Below are 23,147 nucleotides of genomic sequence, written 5' to 3' on the forward strand. Positions count from 1 at the left end.
AGTACCAAGTGTTTTGGATTAGTATGCACCACAGTCACAGGTACGCCATGTGTCGGTGTAATATAGCACAGATGGCCAGTGCACATTGAGTCCACGGACCATTGAGCACATTTCATGTGGACTAACGTCTTTGGATGTTAGCGATGGTTTAGAAGCCTTTTCATATTCAAACGATATTGTTGAAGTGTCCAACTTGGTGGGCCAGCAACAACAGGTTTGGTTGAGTTTATTGCCGGTGGCAGTGTCTATGGTCTTTTTTCTTTGGAAGTATTGAAAATATTTAGATCAAGGGTGTCAAACTCGGGTTGGTTCGTTGGCCGCATTAACGTCAACTCCATTTCATGTGGGCCGGACCATTTTAGATCTAATATTTAGATATAATTGTAAAAATTGGATTAAAAGAACTGGATCAAAAGCCCTCAATAGTCCGTTTTTTTAGACCTAAAGCAATGTTTATTTTAGCTTTTTTTTCTCTTAGTATTGGAAAATGTGTTTTAATCATGTTTTTTATTTCAAATGGAAACAAAATATTTTTTTAAAGTGGAAAAGGGAAAATATTTGTATATTTAAACTAAAAACACAAAATAAAAAAATTGGATTAAAAAATTGCAATGATTGATTTTAAATAGGGGAAAATCAGGAAACATCTATAATCATTTGAATTTGATCCTAAAACAGAAAGTCGGCACTCATGATTTACTTTCTCGGGCCGCACAAAATGATGCAGCGGGCCAGATTTGGCCCCCGGGCCACCACTTTGACACCTGTGATTTAGATGGAGCCCTGATAGGATCTAATCCTGATTTTATTGCATGCGGTCTGTGTTCAAATTTAGCTTTAAAGTTGGACCGTTTTCTAAAATTGAGGAGGCAAGTCTATTTTCTCTGGTAATAGTGGAGCAATTTCTGGGTCCGGTGTGGTCGAGGGCACTTTCATTTGTCAGTGAATAATCATCTCAATTTCAATGGCTTGATTGAGTGCATTTGTTCATAGAAGTGTACTTTTCTAACTGAATTTTGTTGCGAAATTCTGTTGTTTCTAAAAAGCACTTCTTTGCAGCTGAGGTTGTTGCTGAAACATTAATGTTTCTCACAGTTTTATCCCCGTCCTCGTACACTTTGATGGAATCATCAGAGACACAGGGCCATCTTCCCAGGGTTTCCGTTTGCATCCTGAGTGAAACCAGTCGGCCGTAAATCCTATAATCTGCCTCATCTATCACTAGGTGACAATGTTAGGAACCGCGGAAGCAAAGCAAACCCAGCCAGACGCTCGTGTTGTGGAAGTGATTGTGAACAGCCCTACAACCGTGCATACAGTAACGCAAAACAAAACTAGTCAGATCTATAAAAAGAATATATTTTATTCATTTGTTGTTTGCACCGTTCCCACTAGCACTCACATGCACATTTTAAGATTAGTCGGAGTTCACTTGTAGGACGCTGTCATGTGTGTCTGAAAAATTTAGTCAAGTTTTTTCGCTACCCAGTATCTTGTTGAAAGAAGGTATTCTATTATTAAGACAAACAGCTGTTTAGAAGAAACTAAAATAATACACCAATTGATGTATTTATTCATGTCAGATGTAAGAATTCTCATTTTTTCCCCTGAATGTGTGCCGGATGTTCATTTTTCGGGTTGAAAGCGGTGATGCGCGAGACCACTTAACGCTGCTTGTCGCTTTAATTAGACTTATTTATTACACTTGCATGACAGTTAGGAATGTTTCTTAACATGGTGTACGAACGATCAGAAAGGGTTTTATGATGGGGAAACCTTGAGCCTGGATCAGATTAATTCACTTTAGATTATTTCCTTTGGTGAAAATAGCTTTGAAGTCAACCAGAGTCACAGAGAGGATTGTGTTCATCACTTTGTACCGGAGAGTTGAGAAGTCATACTTTGATCCGATAGATGGCAACAGCGATGCACGCTTTAGCGAGAATCTACAGGTTGGATGGATTAGAGCGCCGCTAATGAACTGCCGATCCGATCCCGAACCCAGATGGAGTCCAGACGCTCTCCACCACAGCGTTCTCTGTCATCGCATGCTGTGGCCAAAAGAAGTAGAAGCTCTAACAAGCATGAACGCTCCATTGGCTTTGGAGAACGCTTGATGGCCAGCAGGGATGATGTCAATATTCATCAATTTTCCTCAAGCGCTTATTCTAACAAGGCTGGTGGGGTGCTGGAGCCTATTCCAGTTCACTCTGGTGGGGGATACCATGAATCGGTGGGCAGCCAATCACAGGGCACAACAGGACAAACAACGCTAGGGTTAGGTCAAGGGTGTCAGACTCGGGTTGGTTCGCGGGCCGCTTTAACGTCAACTTGATTTCACGTGGGCCGGACCATTTTAGATATAATATTTCGATTTTTTTTAATAAATGGATTAAAAGAACTGGATTAAAAGCCCTGAATATTCAGTTTTTTATAGATCTAAAACTGTTTGTTTTAACTTTTTTATATATATTTTTAGATTTGACAAAATGATTTTTGAACTATAAACACAGAAAAATGGATTCAAAAATAACAATTATTGATTTAAAAGGGGGAAAATCAGGAAATTTAATGACATCTATACTCTTCATTTTAATTTGATCCTAAAACAGAAAGTCGGCACTCATGATTTACTTTCCAGGGCCACACAAAATGATGCGGGGGACCAGATTTGGCCCCCGGGCCGCCACTTTGACACATGTGGGTTAGGCAATTTAGAGTGTTTAACTAGCTAGCCTAGCGTGCACGTTTTTGGGACGTGGGAGGAAACTGGAGTACCCGGAGAAAACCTACGCAAGCCCAGGGAAAACATGCAAAGTCCACACAGTGAGGACCCACCTGGGATCGCTCCCTCGACCACAGAACTGTGAAGCTGAAGTGCTAACCACTTATGCACCGAGCTGCTGTCAATATTCAGCGATGTTTAAAGTTTTAATACAGTAGTGCCCCGATTTAAAAAACAAAACAAAAAAAACTTTTAATGGGTTGGTATAGAAGATTTTCTTGATTTATATAAATAATCTTTTTGATGGGTTGGTATAGAAAATTTTCTTGATTTATAAAAATAATACTTAATGGGTTGGTATAGAAGATTTTCTTAACTTATAAAAATAATACTCCAGTAGATGGCAACTTGGGATTTGAAAAGAGCAGTTTTTGAATAGAAATGTCGAGGTTTCTTTTATTTATTTATTTTTCAACATTTAAAAAAAAGTTTTAGGTAGAATACATACATGCTCGTGTTGTGCTAAGACCAGAACTCAACCGCACCAAACACAAGACCAAGACTTTTAGGACTAGAGATCAAGACAAGACCAACCCCCCTAAATCTCATCAGACACATTTTTACAGTCTTCCGACGTACAACATTAATATTTGTGCTCTTTTGAAGTTTATTACTCCCATTTTTCATTTAACTAAAGTGAGGAGGCGGCGAAAAAAAATCCAAATGTAGGTTAGAGGAAGATAAATGTTGACGCACGCTCCGTGCTCAACCCTCCTGGCAAGAAAAATAACATTGAGGTTTCTTTCACGCCATTGTACCAAAGAATCAAAAGCACATCAGCATATTTTTTACGCTAGCATTTGACAGAATGAGTTCAATTTGTTTTTCATTGCCGTTCTTGCTGATGAGACACTCTGAAAGACTCCGAGTGTGGATGGATGACTGGATGCGTTCGGGCTGTGTTGTCCAAGCACCTTGGCGGGCAGACGGCATCCTGTTTTTCCCTTGGGGTATGAGCTAATAATTATAGCGCCTCGCCTCACGCCTGCGGTGTGCTAAACATATCTATTTGCGCATCAGCCGTCCCACTGGTTTTAAGTTAAGGCGAAGAAGGCGTCATGGCTCACAGCTTTGTGAGCAATTCGAGTTAGTTCCAAAAAGAAGCAGGCGTGATTGGCTGAAAGCACTTTGATTCACTTACAAAGATTCTTTTTAAAATCGTTTGTATTGTCTATGCTGTGAGCCAAGCATTGTTGAATTGAATGCTTTTATTGTCATTATACAAGTAGAAGTAACTAACAGACGAATAGTCAGTAAATTAGAAACAAATAAGTAGTACAAGGGCGATAAGCAGTATTAGTATCAGTTTAGTATTGGTCCATATATAAAGCACACTGGATTATAAGGCGCCCTGTCTATTTTGGAGAAAATTTAAGACTTAAGTGCGCCTTATAGTTGTGAAAATACGGTAGTGTCAGTAGTACTGTATTTTGCCGTTTAATATACCCGGGTATATTAAATGATGTTTGCTTTTTTGAGCCTCCCGTTTATGCGCCATTTAATATACCCCTGCCGTTTAATATACGGCAACTCAGCTTTTTTGGCAAGATTTGTATGGTGTTCATGTTGGCATAATTATAGATACTTAAGTTCATTAAAATTCCAAGTCAGACTTTATTCAGCAGTAAGTAGTTTTAGTCTGCAAAACGTTGATGCACCCTGTCACGGCATAAAGACTGCGTAGTGGATCGTAACTTCCCGTTTGTGCGCCATTTAATATACCCCTGCCGTTTAATATATATTAAATGGGTATATTCAATGGGGGGGGGGGTATATTAAACAGCAAAATACAGTAGTCAACATGGGTAAGTGGTACCAAGTGACTAAGTGGCTAAGGTTTTGATTAGGCCCTAGGTCCAGAACTCCAGTTGAGTATGGTGACAGCTCTTGGGAAGAAACTGTCCTTGAGTCTGTTTGTCTTGGCTGTTATGGCTCTGTAGCGCCTTCCAGAGGGTAGCAGGTTGAAGTGGTGGAAGCCAGGTTTGTGTATTGTCTTTTATGATGCTCTCTACCCTTGCCAATCCAGTCATCCTCATGATGAACTTGTTGAAATATTGTCTCGATCGCATATTTTTTGCACCCAAGTTGGAGTTGGGTTACATTATTTTTAGGATCTGCCATACTGAGAGCCAATCTGTGATGAAGTTAAGTACTAATGCTCTTTTGTTTAGCATATTTTTGCACCGACTAGGCGAATGGATGATGTTTCAGACACATCAATGGATTCGTTGCATTGTTGCATGTGTGTGAAATCAATTGTTGGAACTTAAAGGCGCTTCAGTTGGGGAATATGGAACTCATTTAGACGCTACAGATAGCTCATGAGATGATGCTAATTAGTGCTAATGAAGAGGGCAAATGGGGGCGAGTACTTTCAACTGAAAAGCCAACTGTGGACTTAATGTGATAATGACTCGGAATGAGAGTACATCACTGTCAAAACGTCAAAATGTGCATGCTTGCTGCTCTGCGTGGTTCTCAAGCAGTCTTTTTTCGAGTATTCTCGAGTTGTGGCAATGTTAAAGCAACTCTGATTCGCTGGTTTCAAGGGTCCGTCCATTAGTATTGATTAGGCAGGGCACTTTTTATGATGGATGACTTGAGTACTCGGTGACTATCGACATTCTAAAAATTCTTTTTCTCATCCAAATAGTTACAATATGAATCAAAAAGTAAGTGCAAACCAGTGCCTATTTTAATAATAAGTCACCAGGCACTTTTAAACCCGCCACGTATGTAATGGAGACCAAGTGTTACAGGATGAAAGTGCAAAGAAATAAAATCCACACCACATGATAGAGGCTATATTAGATTACATCCAGATGTGTGGTGGTAATCAACCAATAGCCGCACCTTATTTTTTCTTTTTCTCTTCTGTTTAAAACCTTCCGCATATCACAGCTTTATTGAACACAGTAAACACGAGCATTTAATTTTCAGCTCAATTTTAGCATTAGTATTATGTTAGCGTTTAGATTTAGTTAGGATGAGTTCCACAAATTCACACACATTGAAACTTTTCCAACACTTCAGGAAACCATTTTCTATTATTTTTTATTTTCTTTAACTGTCTGCAAATTTGTAGACTTTCAAATTATTCTGGATATTCCCTGAAAATAAGTCGGATGGAAATCAGTAGACATTTTTCAAATTGGTAGTAGTAACTTCATGTTCTGATTCCACATAATTAAAAATCTTCATTTCTTTTCAGGACAATTCAGTATTTTAAAATAGTTAAATCCTCCATTCAAACACTTTTAACATTAAAATATTCACTCGGTAAGCTCCATTTTTTTCCGGTGAGTCATTAAAGAAGTTTATGTTGCGCATCTAAAGTCCAGAACTTATTTGACTGCTTTAATTAGTAACGGCTTTAACCCGAATCAAACAAGTGCTTGACAAATGTATTCCATTTTCCAAATGTGAGGTTTTATTTCAGATGTTTGCAATTAGAATCCATCAAACTGTGGTTTTGACGGGACCTTGTAATTAGTCTTTGAATTATGCTGTCTTTCTTTTTATATTTGAACATTGTTTCTATGTTGCAATGGAGCATTTTTACATGAGTATCTGTGATCATTTGATTTATTCATGAATAATGCACGATTAAGATTCTTTAGTTGGACAAGGGCTCGAAGAAATGATTTAGGTTTTATAATTTCAAAATGTGTGTTTTCCATTACTGGGATGATTGTGTCACTTATACAAATGAAACCAATTCTTCTTCTTAATATGATACCGCATATAGTAAATATGTCATCTATCTATCTAGTTAGTTATGAGAGAAAAGGGGTTGTTTTTTCTATTCTAATGTTGTGATAATAGTTTTTTAAATGGGACTTTCATATAGAAAATATTTTTAAATATTTTAATTATCCTTCAGCCTATACATGACTTTTTTCTGGTGATATTTTATTAATTATTGATATGTTTTTAAATCTGTCAGTTGGTGAGTGTCAATGTATGCTATGCATTTTAATTCCCTATATTTGATGTTTAAAAATTATGGCAAAAATTATTTCATGTACATTACCGTTAATTTTAGTCTGAGGTCAGGTGTAAATTTGCGAGTATAATGCAGCTAAATTTTAAAATACTGTTTTTGATCATATACATACTCTGGTAGTTTCATTTATTATTGGTAGGTGGTACAATAATAAGAATAGGAATATAATATGCAATAATAACCTGTGTAAACTGCATCTTGGTGAACTCTTTTTTATTTATTTATTTTTAAATTTATTATAATTTTTTATTTTTTTATTTTTTAAACTCATCCATATGACACAAAAGTTGACAGCCTATGATTAATTACTTCACGAACATTTTGCGAAAAAATCCTGGCAATAGATCAGATGCCAACAGTCAGTTTAATGAGGGGATTTCACGCCAGCATATTTTCAAAAGAATATATGACGTCACATAGCCCAGCTTTACTCACGCTCCTCTTTCCTTTGATGGTTGATTGTTAAAAGTTAAAAGTTAACTTAGTTAAAAGTATCTTCAAGTCATTTTACATGTGTCTCCCATGAAAGAATTACAAAAAATAAATAAACGTGTGGTTTAACCTGTCAACCAAGGCAGACAGCGAGTAGTTAGGCTGTAAATCTAAGAATTATCGTTAACTTTGCCAGAGGCAACCGAGGTTCCATTTTTTTGGGGGTCGTTCTTTTCATTTTCACTCCACGACCTAATCAATTTGATCTCGGCGCACTTTGACACGTCGTTTGTCTTTAGTTCAGCTTGACATTGCTATCACGGCAATGCCAAAGGCAGCCGTCCCAGCTGCCTTTCCGACGCAAAAAAGCGCCCTTGCATTCCTCTCCGCTTACTCATCATGATATCAATATCCTTTGGTTTGCAGATAAAGATCCAAATTATTGCGGTATTTACAGTGGATACAACTTTGTCAATTCTGCACTAGAAACATAGCCATTAATTGCAGTAACGATATTTAATGTGTTCAATTATTTAGCAGTTTATCATCATTTCTAGCATCCATCTTGGTCTATTGATAATGAAATAACTTAAAATTTCACTGCAAAACTGATCATTGAGGCTGGAGTATTGTGATTTTTTTTATTTTTCAGATTTAATGCAATGCCGATGTTGATCACAGAAATTAATGCAGTACTAGAACACGCTTATTTATTTATTAACTTATTAATTAGCTATTTTTTACGTCTAAAATGTCTTTTACTGTCTGTATTCTCACCCTCTTGTTACTGTGACAGTGAAATTTCCTGAATACGCGATGAGTAAAGTTATCTAATCTAATCTAATATAAGTACAGTAGGTTCCGATGCATTCACTGACTTGTTTACATAGTTGGTGATAGACTTCTAATTCGGTAATTCGCTAATATTGGATATTCTACCATTGAATTGCCTTTTTGGGTTGATCACAAATCCGATATTTCATGCCGCTTTAAATCATAACATATAAAAACATTAATACCACATGAAGAAACGGTTAGAGCTGCATTATTATTGAAGACAATTAATATTGTTGCCTAAAAATGCAAGAGGACAATTTCATCGCAATACCATAAAAAAGGTATTATTGCATTGGTACTGTACCAGAACTGACAATGATAAGCGTCATCCTGGAGTTTATTTTTATTTTTTTAAGACTAGTTAAGGAATACTGTGCCTGTCAATACTTCAAACTGCCAATGATGATTTTTCAGTCCTTCAAATCCCCTTTTTGGGGGGTCCAAATCCCACTTATTGTTCCTTAAGCGTTTGTCCTCAAGCTGGATCAGCAGACACCACAAAATAACTTTAATTGTTGTCTTAAATATAAAGTAAGAGCACGCCACATGAAGGCCTGATGACACATATCAAAGATAGTATCTTTTTAAGAAGAATCCCATTCTTGGGTGTTTTTTTTCCACGTCTGGAGCAGGTGTCCTTTGTGTGGCTTTTAATTACAGAGCGGAAGAATTCCCCTTCGCTAACATAAGCGACTTCAGCGCGAACGTCGGTGGTGCTTATCGTGTCTTCATGAGTCATCGTTGAAAAAGCACTGTGAGGGATTTTAGGGTGGAGAGAAAACAAGCCAGTGATTGATTTCTTGTAGAGGATTTCAATATAAAACATATGGCAGTTTCTATTCAGGCTTGTTTGTGTCAAGAGCACATGGGCTTTATTATGTGTGTGTTTGGGTAGCATCTCTGCAGTTTCTCATTATATTTTTGAGGACCTCAAATAACTGCAGACTTTTTCGTCGAATTCTGGAATGATATTTTTAATCTCTGTCGGCACATTTTGGGAATAAATCCTCTCACGAAATGACTCATGTTTGCTCGCTTTTGCGTCATGCTTCAAAGTATTGGCCGGCTCCTTCAGAAGTGGAATATTAATAGAATCTCACATTATTTTCAAGTAAGCGTGAGAATTGTTTTCTCATCATGAAGACGACTTGCGCCGCTCTTGATCTATTTTAGTGCGAGCAAAAAGCCTTCCGGTGTCGTGCACTAACAATCATGACGACAGTGTACCGCTTTCTCCTCATCCGTCGTCTGAGTGCGCCCAAAAATGTGTGTGGTGACAATTTAGACACAGCATGAAACCATTAGTTGCAGCATGCTGATTTGTTCGAGTGTCTTTTGAGGGTTTTTTTGGTTAACGCTTCAAACAAAGTCAGTATTTTAGGGTTCATGTAAATCGCTTTCACATAGCGATGAGCAATAGTTGCTACTTATAAAGTAGAGACACGCTCTTTCACTTGGTAATCAGTTAAATATTGGCTCAATTGCTGTTTAGGATGGCGGTAGACATCTTGTATTTATATACATTGAACTGCGAGAGGTCACTGGTAAAACGGTTAAATACAATCAAGTCAATATGTGGCACAAGACATTTTTCCTCAGTATATTCTGAGTTTCTGTGGCAGATTTTTTTTTATCTGGCAACACTTGTGTGCTGGTTGCTGAGGACCATTGAAGCCTTTTTGTAAAAAAATACTTTCGCGGCCTGTTTCCCCCTTATTTTGGCTCATTCAAGTCAATATGTGGTACAAGACATTTTTCCTGAGTATATTCTGAGTTTCTGTGGCAGATTAGGTGCTTATCTGGCAACTCTTGTGTGCTGGTTGTTGAGGACCATTGAAACTTTTTTGTAAAAAATACTTTCACGGCCTGTTTTCCCCTTATTTTTGGCTGATTCAAGTCAATATGTGGTACAAGACATTTTTCCGGAGTATATCCTGCGTTTCTGTGGCAGATTTGGTGTTTATCTGGCAACTCTTGCGTACTAGTTGCTGAGGACCATTGAAGCTTTTTTGTCAAAAATACTTTCGCGGCCTGTTTTCCCCTTATTTTGGCTCATTCAAATCAATATGTGGTACAAGACATTTTTCCTGAGTATATTCTGAGTTTCTGTGGCAGATTGTTTTTATCTGGCAACACTTGCGTGCTGGTTGCTGAGGACCATTGAAGCTTTTTTGTCAAAAATACTTTCTCTGCCTGTTTTCCCCTCATTTTGGCTCATTCAATATGCAGTTGCAGCCATTGATTTAACAGCAATCACTAACCAGAACAATTGTGTAGTAATCGCAGTATTCCCGATTCGCCAAGTACAGTTTTATTATATTTAAATCAAGATTTTGCGACCCGTATAATCAAAATGAGAGGCCAGCATGGGCACGTGTGTGCATCATCTGACTCCCCCTCCTAAAACTCAGACCTGCACAATACAAATAAACAAAAGGAGTTGGAGTATCAGCCTTTAGTGGTCACACTCGGCCAATCTCAAGTGCTCTTTGGCGTCCGGCCGCCTGCCGCCAATCAAATTTGATCCCACTTGGGACAGATTGACACTCGGTCAAGTGCAAAAAAAACGGGGAGGGCTGCGTGAAATGAACCCATCTCACGACCCACAAAGAGACTTAGCACGGCCGTGTCTGATTTATTCCGCCCTCCCGCCGCCTGTCATTATAAAAATGACACAAAAGTTGCCATTTAAGGGAACAGATTAGCTATTAATGGGGGATAATTGTATTTGCATCAAACCCTTTTCCATGTGTGTGCTGTGTTGTCAATCATGTTGAGTGTCAGTCTGCCCCCCCTGGACCCCCTTTTGTGTCGGGTGAAGTCACTTATTGATATGCCGGGCCGTTTTCTCATTCAGAAATCAAAAAGCCACAAGACGCGAAGGAGTCGACGTTATCGTGGCGGCTAATCTTGATGTTTTCGAGATGTTTTTCTGTACTGGAAGAGATAGCTACCGAGGATGGGGCCTGTTTTTACTCTGGGGTTGCGTTGGGGGTGCAGCGGGCACCGGGCATCACGGAGAAGAAGCGTCCGGTTTCTTAGTCCCTCTGGTGTTATTGTTGACAGACACGGGAGTGACGAAGGACGAGGTGAAAGAGGGTCCGACGGCGGCTCCCACCACGGGACATGGTGACGACAACTCTTTGGGCTACACAGGTACAAGATGATTTGTTTTGACTTTGCTCTAGTCGTATTTCTTGTTAGGTCACTTCTAGGGTTGCCACAAATGATTATTAATCAATTATGTTGTTTTTCTTATTCAGTTTATCGGTGAATATATATATTTAGATGGCACGTTTATTGTTATATATTTTTGGTTTTTTCTGAACTAAAACTATGTGTTAGTAATAGCAACTGTTATTATTTTTTAAAGCAGATGTTTGCAAAAATCTAAATTTGGGTAAAATAAGCAACCGTCTTCATTAAGGACTGCAAAAAAATTCAGAATATTTTTCTGTTTGAAAAAATAAATAATGCACACAATAATTTAAATTTAAAAATATTTAACTCCTAGATTTTTAGAGGCCCGATTCAGCATTCAGCAATGTTTCTAATTAATTCAGAACAATTTTTGAATAATTTGAATATGAATTAGTTTTGGATTAATTGATTATTTCATCCCAAGTAACTATTATGGTGAGTGAATATAACATTTTTCCATGTTTTTTTACATTCACTTTTTGCATACAAAGAAACTCATCTAAATTAATGTCCAATCCACTTTGACTGGGAGTCAAAATAGTTTCTCACCCGTTCACACTCTTTAAAGCAGATCAACCTTTATAAAAAAATAATTTAAAAACCCTCAAGCAGGACCAGGACTTAGATCTGTTGCCAATCACGATTTTCATAACTTTGTCCCTCTCATGTTGTTGTTGTGAATCTGAATCTGAGGCTGAAGATTTTCTACCAACCAGTGCCCACCAATATTTCAGTAATTCCCAAATTTGTCATAAAGCCAGCCCTCCCAGTCCAATTTGAATGGACATCCATCGCCGTTGATGTCAGCCAATGAGTTGATGATAGTCTCTCTGAAGGCATTTAATGGCTCCACAAATGCATTCCTAATCTGGCCATTTTTAATCCCATCAGTGCCTAGCTAAGAATAAAGTCAATCGATCGAGGCTGTTTGTCGAGTCGGAAATGAGCCTGATGTGTCTTAATGCCCCGCGAGCGCTTGCCGTTTGGAAACGCTGACGCTGTCTTGACAGCTGTCGCTTTTAACCGAGCTTTTGAAAAATAATGCTTCTGACTAGCATCGGCGGGGACGATAAAGTGTCCGAGAGTTTAGCTCGTATGATGTTTGATTGCGACTTCTCGCCGAACCTTGCTTCGTATCGTGGTCAAACTCAATTGGACGCCAAGAGAGCTTTGTCTTTGTCGGGTTTTAAACTCACGAATTTGGAGGGGTAGATGAAACGTGGCACTAAAAAACCTCTGGCGCCATCTGTCTTTCAGTATTGAAGTGCAGTTTTCCTACGAAAAGCGGGAATCCATAAAGAATTGACCCCGAAATGTCGCTATGTTCTGTAATTGCCACAAGAATTAGCATTTGCGGCCTTAAAATAATGCTTTTAAGATCTTTAGAGTACACAAAGTAGCTGTTGCAGTGTAATAGACGACACAAATTTCTTTCGGATGTGGTTTCAAACTAAAGTTAACATTTAAGGATCATTTGGGACGGTGCTATTACAGTGTGTCGAGCTTTGCAACACTTATAACTGCAACATTTTGAAAGCTTTCATTGCTCCCTTTGGAGAGACTCCAAATTGTTTTCCGATCTCACAAGCGCATCACATTCATAATGAATGAGAGCAACGAGCTGAAACACGGCGCTAACGCTACAGAGCCTGACACGCGTGGCGCGCTGTGTTTTTTCTCGGTTTGTCGACATGAGAGGCCGAGCGTGACTTCACAGGGAATATTTACGACTACGCCACCATTATAAAGCGCCAAAGACGACATGGGGCACTCAGAGACTTTATTTTGTCAGGTGACAAAAAACACGGAGGGCCCAAATGATCAAGGAATGACTTTTAGAATGTTGACGTTTGAGATGCGTTCTATGGGAATAATATTGGGTCTATTGGACCGCGTTGTGATTGCAATTTTGTTCGTCTACAGCCAGGCTTTAAGATGATTGGCTAAGAGGTTCAGAGACGGGAGTTCACATATTTTATTTGATATTGAGAGAAGGTGCTTTGACTGAATGCGCCATTTTTTAAGGGAATTGCACAGTCACCTATAGAGCCAGCCATTGGAGTTTAAGTGGGAAAAAGTTTTTTTTAATGACAATGATTTCAAATATGTTTGAGGATTGAGAGAATGATATATATATCTAGTGTTGACCAAAATTGGTGGATGCATAAAGGTAGATTTTGGTTGTTCTAGTTTGAAAGGACATTTACTACTTAATTGACGTGTGTACGGAGACAAGTGAGTCCGGAATAAGATTTCAAATAAGGATAAGGTTTTCACGCCAAGGTTACAAGTTGTACAACGGGGGTCACAAAGAGGTGGGGGGGCTGTCTCGGGGTTGTAAATCTGAGCAGCACCTGCTCCCCCAACTGCGGCGCGTGGTGTGAGGTCAGATATCCCATCGCTCATATTTATTACGCTCATCGCAGCGCCAGTTTGTTTTGGCAGCTGCGTGGAAAGAAGTAGAAAGAAAGCGAGACAGAAATAAGACCAGGCTTTTTTATTTCTTAGGAACGGTGTCTTGACGCGGGGGGCAGGGTCGTACAAACATCGACTAAACGGGGTAAAAGGCGAACAAGTTTTTCACTTGTGAAGTCAATTCCTGCGAGCAGATGGAAGTTGGGCAACTTGTGCGTAGTGGAGATTTATATTGGAGTGTAAAAAGATTCATAGTTTGGAATAGGAAGATTTTTTAGATGACTTTGTTTTGCTGTGAGTGACATGGATAGGCCGATTTTATTTGGGAAATCGGGGAGGGATTGTTCACATTTTGTTTCAAATTGTAGGTTATGTTAGAATCGGTCATAAATTAGAGTTGTGGTTGTAGAATTAAGGCTCTAAACTTGGGTTATAGTGCAAAGTAAGCGTTCAATTTGGAGTTAGTTTTTCAAACCAGTGCCATGGATTTGTAGAAGTTTTGGTTTCCAAAAGTAGATGAAGTGTTGAAATATTCGACTTGGCTTGTCTTCAATATTTTAAATCAAGATTATGGTTGGAAATTGGAGTTTACCTCATTAAGGTCTGAGTTGGGATTCCATAATTTAACCCAATTGTTTAATTTTTTTTTTAATAATAATGAATCCCCACCATTTTAACTGTGTGGGCTGCGAGTGTTGCGTTAAGGTTAAGAATAAAGCTTCCGATCCGGATTAGAATTTGGTTAGCGATCCAAGTTAGTTTCCGTCTCTTTGCCAGAATGTGTCGTGATATCTTAAGTTCCCTTTTTTTGCCGGGGCCTGACGCTAAACAGATGCTAATGCGGGGCGAATTTGAAGACACTGGGAAAAGAGAGACGAATCGGTCATGTGCGGGCAAGCGGAAAAGCAACAGCCTGTTTACGGCCCCATCCTGCTTTGTGCTTCACGTCACCCCCTCACTCACCCCCCCGAAACCCATCTCTTTCTTAGCTTCAACCATAGTCATGCATTGGGATCTTCCTTGTACACAGATACATTACATTCTCAATGGGACATTGTTTCTTTTTACACTTTAAGAGTAGTACACAGTCCACAACATTAAGCACATTGCTTCATGAAATATACCATATTTTCCTTTTTTCATAGTTTGACCGGGCCTCGGTCTTATACTCGAGTGTGAGCTTATTATTTTGTGATTTTTTAGGCTATAATTGGCCTACATAGTCCACAACATTAGGCACCTTGCTTCATGAAATATACCATATTTTCCTTTTTTCATAGCTATAATTATCCCAAAAAAACTATTTATATTGTAAGTTGTTCCCTATTTTATTATTATTTTAACGTAAACTGTTGTCTAACTTAAACTCCAGTTTGACAGATACAACGTCTAACAGTGTATATATTAGTACCCCTTTCTTATACTCGAGTGTAAGCTTATTATTTAGTGATTTTTAGGCTATAATTATCCCAAAGAAACAATATTTATATTGTAAGTTGTTCTCTATTTTACTATTATTTTAACATATACTGTTGTCTAACTTAAACTGCAGTGCGACAGATACATGTATATATTTATTCCACTCTCATTTTACATTTTTTGCCAGTGCGACTTATACTCAGGTGTAACGTATAGCCCAAAAAAAAAACGGTACACTAAATATATCTCTCCTGATTTCTACACTTTCCATATGTACTCCATTATCTCGCCAGATAAAATAATGCAAATTTATAACAGATTAGTATTAGATAGAACAAAAATATTTTTGCACTCTTCAGTCACTCAACCCATATGACATTTTCTTTTCTATACATCATTGTCATTATACAATTGACTCATTATTATATGAAAATGTCATTGAGCCGCCATCATTTGTAATCTAAAGCGAAGCGCGTTTCCTTCAGGTGCTTCTTGGCCGTTCCCCTGGCATGCAATCAGAGATGATTTGTTGCCTCTTTTAGCGGTGGCCCTCTCGGACAGAAATACAATCTACCTTTTCCCAAGGTCGCCTCCCCCGTCTCCCCCGTCTCCTCCCCAACTCTAATTAATGTCTGCCTCGCCTTCGCTCCTTTTCGTAGCCGACTGACACGGAAGAAGCGGAGGCGTCAAGGCCGGGCGCATAAATCAGACAACATCCCTACAGGAAGTTGTAAAAAGAGATACGTTTGTTTGTTGACAGAGATGGAAAACATTCGGAGAGCGAGGGAAGGGCAGCGCTAGGTCAAGAGGAAGTGTTGCCAAGTCGTTATTTTCAGGCCGACAAATTATCGTCTTAAGCGTTTTCCTTCAATTTTGATTGGAATTTTCCTAGTCAATTTTTTGCCTGATTGCTGGCAAGTTTGAACCATTCATTTTTTTCGACCGCTTATCCTCACAAGGGTGCTGGAGCCTATCTCATCTTAATTCAGGCACCGAGTCAATCAAGTTTGAACCATGTGACGAGGGATAAACTGCAAAAGTTTTCCAATTTGGTGCATTTGTGAGGGTTGAGATTGGTGCCCAATTTTCAAGGCATCCTCACAAGGGTGCTGGAGCCTATCTCAGCTTAATTTGGGAATCTAGCCAATGAAGTTTGAACCATGTGACGAAGGATAAACTGCAAAAGTTTTCCAATTTGGTGCATTTGTGAGCGTTGAGATTGGTGCCTAATTTTGAAGGCTCACAATGAAGCTACAAATCTACCTGCATTTTTTTTTTTAATTCATCCTCACAATGCTTTTGAGCCTGTCAATCATAAGTAGCCCCCATAATACTGTTTTCCAAAACAAAACATTTTGGCTTGACGCAGCCATTTTAATCCTTTTAACAAGTTGCCCAATTGCAAGAAATTTTAGTTTTTTTTAATAGTTTTCTTTTTTATAGGTTTTTTTTTAATAGCTTGAAAGTTTGGGGAGTAATTGTTGTAATCATATAATGCTGGAGAACCTTGGAGCTATTAGGAGTGATCTACGGGGTGAAATGAAAGGAGGCGCTCTTCTTTTAATGAATCATCAGCATAGCAATAATTTACAGCAATTGTGAAGCTGTTAGTTTGATGGCCAGGTTTTTGTGTGCTCAATTAAAACTTCATCTCGGCCGTCCTTGAGGAGACATTTCATTTTATTTATACAAAAAAGAAAATGAGGAAACGTACAAAGCAGCTTAGCTGTTGTGGTGGGAGTTGGCAGCAAGTGTTTTTGTCCCCAAGGTGCTTGGAGGAGATAAATAGCAAGTCAAAGGAAGCTCTCTTAATTTTTTTTAAATACACTTTCCAAGCAAATAATTGAAACGGTGTGGCAGAAATCTAGTTATGTGTAAATAACAGCAGAAACTTGTAGCAGCAAAGCTTGAAATCTGAATCAAACAATTAGGAAAAATGACTTTGTCATTGCTTTTTAATGGAGTTTTGGGATTGATAAAGTGCTTAATTTTGCATATTCAACTAGATAATAACATACCTGTCAATTGCTCCCCTTATTAATGATTGCAATTCTCATTATTAAGCGATTAAAGAAGAAAAAAACATACAAATGCTACACGTCACATACCACACACTTAAAGGTCTTAAATTTTCTCCAAAGTAGACGAGGTGCCCAATCAGTATGCAGTAAATTTCAAGATTCTGTAGATGTCGCTGTATGATGCGGACAGCTTAACTGTCTGGGTACATTGCTTGCTGACGCGCTATATTTATATCGTGTACAGGCGGATAAGTGAAAGGGGAATGCATGTGCGCATATTATGCTTAAATCATGACAATATTAGTGGTCGACAATTACGTTTTTGTCTGCTATGAGTGACCGAGACGATCCGAAATGGGTAAAATGAGATCGTTTTTTTAACAAAAAAACATACTTAAAAAAGATCCCGTACTAAAAAACGTATAAAATACGGGAAAACCGTATAAGTTGACAGGTATGTAAAGACAAAGAAACACCATCTAAATCAGGGGTGCCCAATTTTGGTCATCTAAGGCCCCTGAAGACATGGAAAACAGACTGGTTTAGGGAACTTTGAGGACCAGAGTTGGGCACCCCTGGTCTAAATAAAGCTCCGTAACGACTGCAAATAGGTGAATTTTTAGGGAATAGTGGTGCATGTGCATTTTTTTTTAGTTGAAGAGGAAAACAAACAGCAATTTTTCAAAGGTTCACTATTCAGTATATGTTGAAATTTACACCCCACTTAGCGTAATCCCCGAACTAAAAGGGAAACCCTAAAGCGCAAAACAAAGAAACAATTATTCCCTACTTCTGCTTTAACTTCCAACTAGCGACGTGTCGAACAATCCCCCCAAAATGTCTTCATAACAACAACGCCTTTGTTTTATTCGCTTTATCCATTTTGTAGTTTGAGCCAGATTGGACTGAAAACCATTAAATTGTCTTTGTCGCCGAGGGAATGCGGGTTCCTTTTTTTCCCCTCACCCCTATTTGCCAGGGGGCCTATGTAGGTTTTGTTCTGGGGTCTGAGGTGTGTGAATGGCAACTCAGCGTGGAAGCTAACACGATCCCCCCCATCTCGAAACATCCTGAGAAAAGATGAACCCGTTAAAAAAAGGAGTGTTAAAGCACATGAAAAGAGCTCATTGAGGAAAGGGATAGTGAGATTTAAAAGGGGGGTTCGTATTTAAGGAAGGGGTAAAAAAAAAACCTTGTTAGCCCACCCCACTTGGGATTTGGGTCTTTGCTAGTGTGGCAGCAGCATGACGGGCCCTCAGTGGGAAGAATGCGGAATATTACAAAATTTATTTGGCATTAGCTGAAAAGGAGGCGAAGTGGATGATCATAATGCAAATTTTAGTCCTGCTATTCGCCATGCTGATCACGCTGGGGGTCCCAAAGGAAGACCGCCGCGGGGGTCGTCATCGCGACGTGTGTAAACAGCCAGGCGGAAACTTTGGACTGTACTTTGCTTCTTCCCGCCGTTGGCGTGGGAAAGTACCCGCATGCCCGTACAGTAAGTGTAACTTAGCTAAAGTGTCAAGTTTTTATTTTTTGCAAGCCTTGGAAGTCAAGTCCGATAAAAAAAAAAAGTGTTTTGAATGCAAATGAAGTACTTTGAATCTGACTTCACACACACGCAGAGCTATTTTGACACTTTTCCGGCCTGGTTTGCTCTGATTAAGGGAGTGGGCTGATAAAAGAGGGGGTGCTAAACTGTATATGGTAATCATCGCAGGGTTGATGCAATATGGTTGCCTTTGACGCAGAATTTTCTTTTTTTTTTTTAAGCTTCTCTTGCAAAGAAGAAGCTCTGAAGTTTTTATGCAGTTCTTTGTTCCCCGATTTTCCCCCACAGGAAGTAATGCAAAAGTAAGAAATTTAAGTGTGTGATCCCTTTTTGCTTTGCTTCTTTTTGTCTATTTAAAAAGCACAACTTCAGAGTTGAATAGAATTTAGCATCCATTGATATTTTCTATTTTGGCTGATGAATTGATGACGTAAAATAATGGCAACGGGTTGAAAGGCAAAGCTGGTAATTAAGTTTCTACTCTTAATCACTAAAAAAAGCACTTTTTTCAGTTAGGGAATTTTTTGGCTGAATTAGAGCTCAAATTGAAGCTTGTTTATTGCATTTTTTAATTATTTGTGATTATGACAGGGACATTTAGATGAGATTTGATTAAATAAATTATCCCCCAGGTTTTATAGCAACATATTGGCCACTGCATCCTCTGTAAACTCAGTTTAGTACCACTAGAGGTCACTGTATGGTAACAAATTCATCTCAAAAGCAGCTCTATGTTCTCTTGATGGTTGATAAAGTAAGAAAGGCTTTCAGATATTCTCTTTCATGCCACTCACTTCTAACTTTTTCTCCCTTCCACGCCTATATCATCTTTTAATGCACCAGTGTGAATTATGCATGCGTTGGAGGGACGTGTCTTGTGTTTAAGCTTTTGCTTCATCAAAAGAGCAAAGAAATAACAGTCTGCAGGCTACATTGCTCATACTTAGCGTCTGTGTCGTAATGAGGAAGAGTCATCCATTTTTTTTAATCAAGGTGTTAATATTAAACACACATTAGTTTTTTTTTTCTATTTCAGTTAGGAGACATTTGCTTTAAAACAAACAAAAAGGATGAAATTGATTTATTCAGTATATCCTTGTACGTTATACTGTAGTGCATCAGTGTGCGGTTGACGTATTTTAGCACAGTTGTCAGTTTCTTTGCATCGTTGCTATTTAATCTGTACTGAAATGTTGTTCGATTACTATTTTGATTGATTTTGTTGAAGCTTAGAGCACATCCTTGCTACTTTTTGACATTCTATTATCTTAAGTATGAAGCTTATTGGAGTTAAGGTGCAAAAGAAAGATGGTTTCTCAATGTATTTGCATACCTATGTAAATTCTGATTTTTTTGACTTCTCATAAATAATATTCAAACACACACAAATGACCACGTTAGGGTTGCAGCCATTTTGTGACGTCAGTCAGATGGACACACAAATTAATAGACTTTGGCACTTGTGATAATGAGTAATAATGACGTATAGAGGAAGGGTGGCTCATTTGGGATTGAAATAGATCATTGGATAAATTATATGTATATGTTGGTTGGTCACTTCCTGAAAATAGACTTATTATTATTATTATTTTTTTTACGCTATAACACATCGGAAAATGAAATTCAGTGTTTAGAAAACTGGGATAGCAATGTTAAAGGGCTTGTCTTTACCTTTAAACACAACATAATCGTAGACGTACTAACAGTAAAAACATATTTTGCATCGACATTTACGTAAGCATATAAGTATAAGTATACGTAAGTATAACACAACATAATCGTGCATCGACATATACGTAAGTATATAAGTATACGTAAGTATAACACAACATAATCGTGCATCGACATATACGTAAGTATATAACTATAAGTATACGTAAGTATAACACAACATAATCGTGCATCGACATATACGTAAGTATATAAGTATAAGTATACGTAAGTATAACACAACATAATCGTGCATCGACATATACGTAAGTATATAAGTATAAGTATACGTAAGTATAACACAACATAATCGTGCATCGACATATACGTAAGTATATAAGTATATGTAAGTATATAAGTATACGTAAGTATAACACAACATAATCGTACTAACAGTAAAAACATATTTTGCATCGGCATATACGTAAGTTATGTTTTCTATGGTAGCCTACTGTAAAAATGAGTTTTGTCGAGTATGGTTTATTTTCGTGTCTTTTAATTTATATTCTGAGTCTGAGTGTCACCAGCCAAAAAACATTATTAAGTAGGTATATATATTTATATTTTTTAGAGCTCTAGCACAGTATAGTTAGTTTCTTGGGGCAGGGGTAATATCATCACCCCCATTTAATAATGAGAGTTTCAATAACACCCAGTTTATCGTTACGCCCATCTGGCACCGCCATTATAGGAAAACCACAGACTAAAAATCGTCGCGATAAAACGATAAGTGGACTTTATGTGCATCCAGGCGGGAAGTGGTTAAATTTCCACACTGGGAAACATCACCATGGAGGAGGAGGAGGAGGAGAAGAAAAGGGGGTGTGCGTCTATGTGCGCGCGTGTGTGTGCGCGCGTGTGTGTGTGTTCATGGCAATAGTCAAAGCCATTCCTGCTTTTCCTCCTCCTCAGCAGCAAATCAGTGAAGTCGATATATCGCTCCGCGTCTTCTCCTGCTGCTCCCAATTTCAAACTTCGGGATGGAGAAAACAAAGGGGGGAATTGGGATGGAAAAATTGCGGTAATCGCATCCGATTTTTTTTCGTCTGCTGCGGACGGGACGGCGATAAAGTTGCCTTCAACTTCGGGGATTCGAACGTCGGCCGGCAATAATGTGATTCAGTGGCGTTTTAGGACACCTTTCCGTTCAAATGGTGTGAATGACGCGTTCAAGTGTTCACGAGGCAAAGCGAGATCGGGATGCTTCTCCGCACTGGACACTTTTTGCTTGTTTTTCGTCACCTTTTTGGGGAAGAGCACGCGCGTTGACGTCCAAACGGACCCATTTGGAATTTGGAATTTATTTGGATTACTTCTGCACAGTGAGAAATGATGTCTCCGAGCAAAACTGGATTTTTATTGCTATTAGGAATTTTCTGTGTGTGCTCAGGTGAGTGCTGAGGGGATCAACTTTAAACATGTGGAATTCAACTTTTATTCTTTTGGTTGTGGATATGCATGAAAACTCGTTTATATTTTATGTTGGCACGTAAAGTAAAAGGGAAGGATGGTATGGGAGGTTTTGTTAGACAGGCAAATTAAATGGAGACAATTGGGAAGCTCACAGAATTTCTTTTTTTTTAATGGAATTATTTTTTTAATTGACTTTATAAGCACCTTTGCGGGGCTCACAACTCCAAAATTAATTGGCATGACCCCTAGTGTGGATAATTGGGATTTAATTTGAATTTATGGATTTATAAACCATATTTACAGATGTGAACTTGTGAAAACTCACTTTCACACTTTTTATTCCTCTTCAAAATTGTCTAAGACACATCTACATAAATAAAAATATAAATTTCATGTCAATATTCATATTGCTCATGAAGAATTTTCATTTTCATACTTAGACGCCAAACAAAAGCACAGTTTATTACTTTGAAACCAAATTAGTTGCATTTCTGTTCACAAAAAAAAGTTGGTGTGAAAACCAAATCTTCATAATGGAATAAATTAGCCTTGTCATGTTTTTTTTTGTGATGCTCATTATTTTATTCTCCAATTTGCTTTATCGAGTACCACCAGGCGTACAGTATATTTGCTTGGTTTATTAACTCATTCACCGCCATTGTTAAAGCATGTGTTGTAGTTGTTTGCATTTAATTGATTAACTGACTCCTTAAGATATTAAATATGTATATTAATGTTTAATACATCTAGATTGAGAAGCCTGGCAGTGAATACTCATGTACTCGATGTCCTTGATGGCAGTCAGCAAGTTAAAGGAAATGTGCAGGCTTGTCTGGGTGGTGCGGGGGTGCTTGTCTCTGGTCTTTTGTCCTACTACTGCACCATTTTATTATCTTTTTTCCCCCTCTTAGGCCATCACATGAATGTCTTTGTGAGGCTTCTAGACCATGATATTCAAGCTTTTCCAGGTCACTTGCATCCCGAGTTATGGTCTGGCTCCCTATTAAAACACATTAGTGCAAGTGTGGCCTGAGTAGGTCAGGATTTTTTTTCATTTCTCATCTCGTCCATTGGCTCAGTCTGCTCTTCCTGTTAAAATTTGTGTATATTGGGTCTTCCAAACGTCTTTAACTCAAGCAGGAAGTGAAAAAAAATCACCTAAGTAGGAAGTATTCAGCATTAGGTAATAGGTCATGTGTGTGTGAGAGAGCATTGAGATGGATGGAGTACTGCGAAGGGCCAAAATGGATTAGACACCCAAATTAAATTGGGATTAAGAGCTATTTTCCAGAAGAAAAGATGTCATGTATGATGCTAATTGGAAGCTTAGCAAGTTGATTCTGATGTGAAAGACAT

The 23,147-nt window shown here is 38.3% G+C and overlaps 1 protein-coding gene across 6 annotated transcripts in view; it reads left to right on the forward strand.

Annotated features, from left to right (window-relative positions):
- Positions 1 to 23,147, forward strand: part of robo1 (roundabout, axon guidance receptor, homolog 1 (Drosophila)) — a 220,907-nt gene that overhangs the window by 95,154 nt on the left and 102,606 nt on the right. For 3 of the 6 annotated variants that reach the window (XM_077610931.1, XM_077610936.1, XM_077610932.1), the window contains exon 3: positions 11,127 to 11,216. The exons of 2 other annotated variants lie outside the window; for them this stretch is intronic. In XM_077610931.1, coding sequence (XP_077467057.1) covers positions 11,127 to 11,216 — 90 coding nt within the window. Of the gene's footprint in view, positions 1 to 11,126; positions 11,217 to 21,254; positions 21,769 to 23,147 lie in introns of those variants that run through there. One more of the 6 variants, XM_077610935.1, reaches the window with a different exon arrangement.

Source organism: Stigmatopora argus, chromosome 10 (genome assembly GCF_051989625.1).
Source record: "Stigmatopora argus isolate UIUO_Sarg chromosome 10, RoL_Sarg_1.0, whole genome shotgun sequence".
NCBI classification, from domain to species: domain Eukaryota; kingdom Metazoa; phylum Chordata; class Actinopteri; order Syngnathiformes; family Syngnathidae; genus Stigmatopora; species Stigmatopora argus.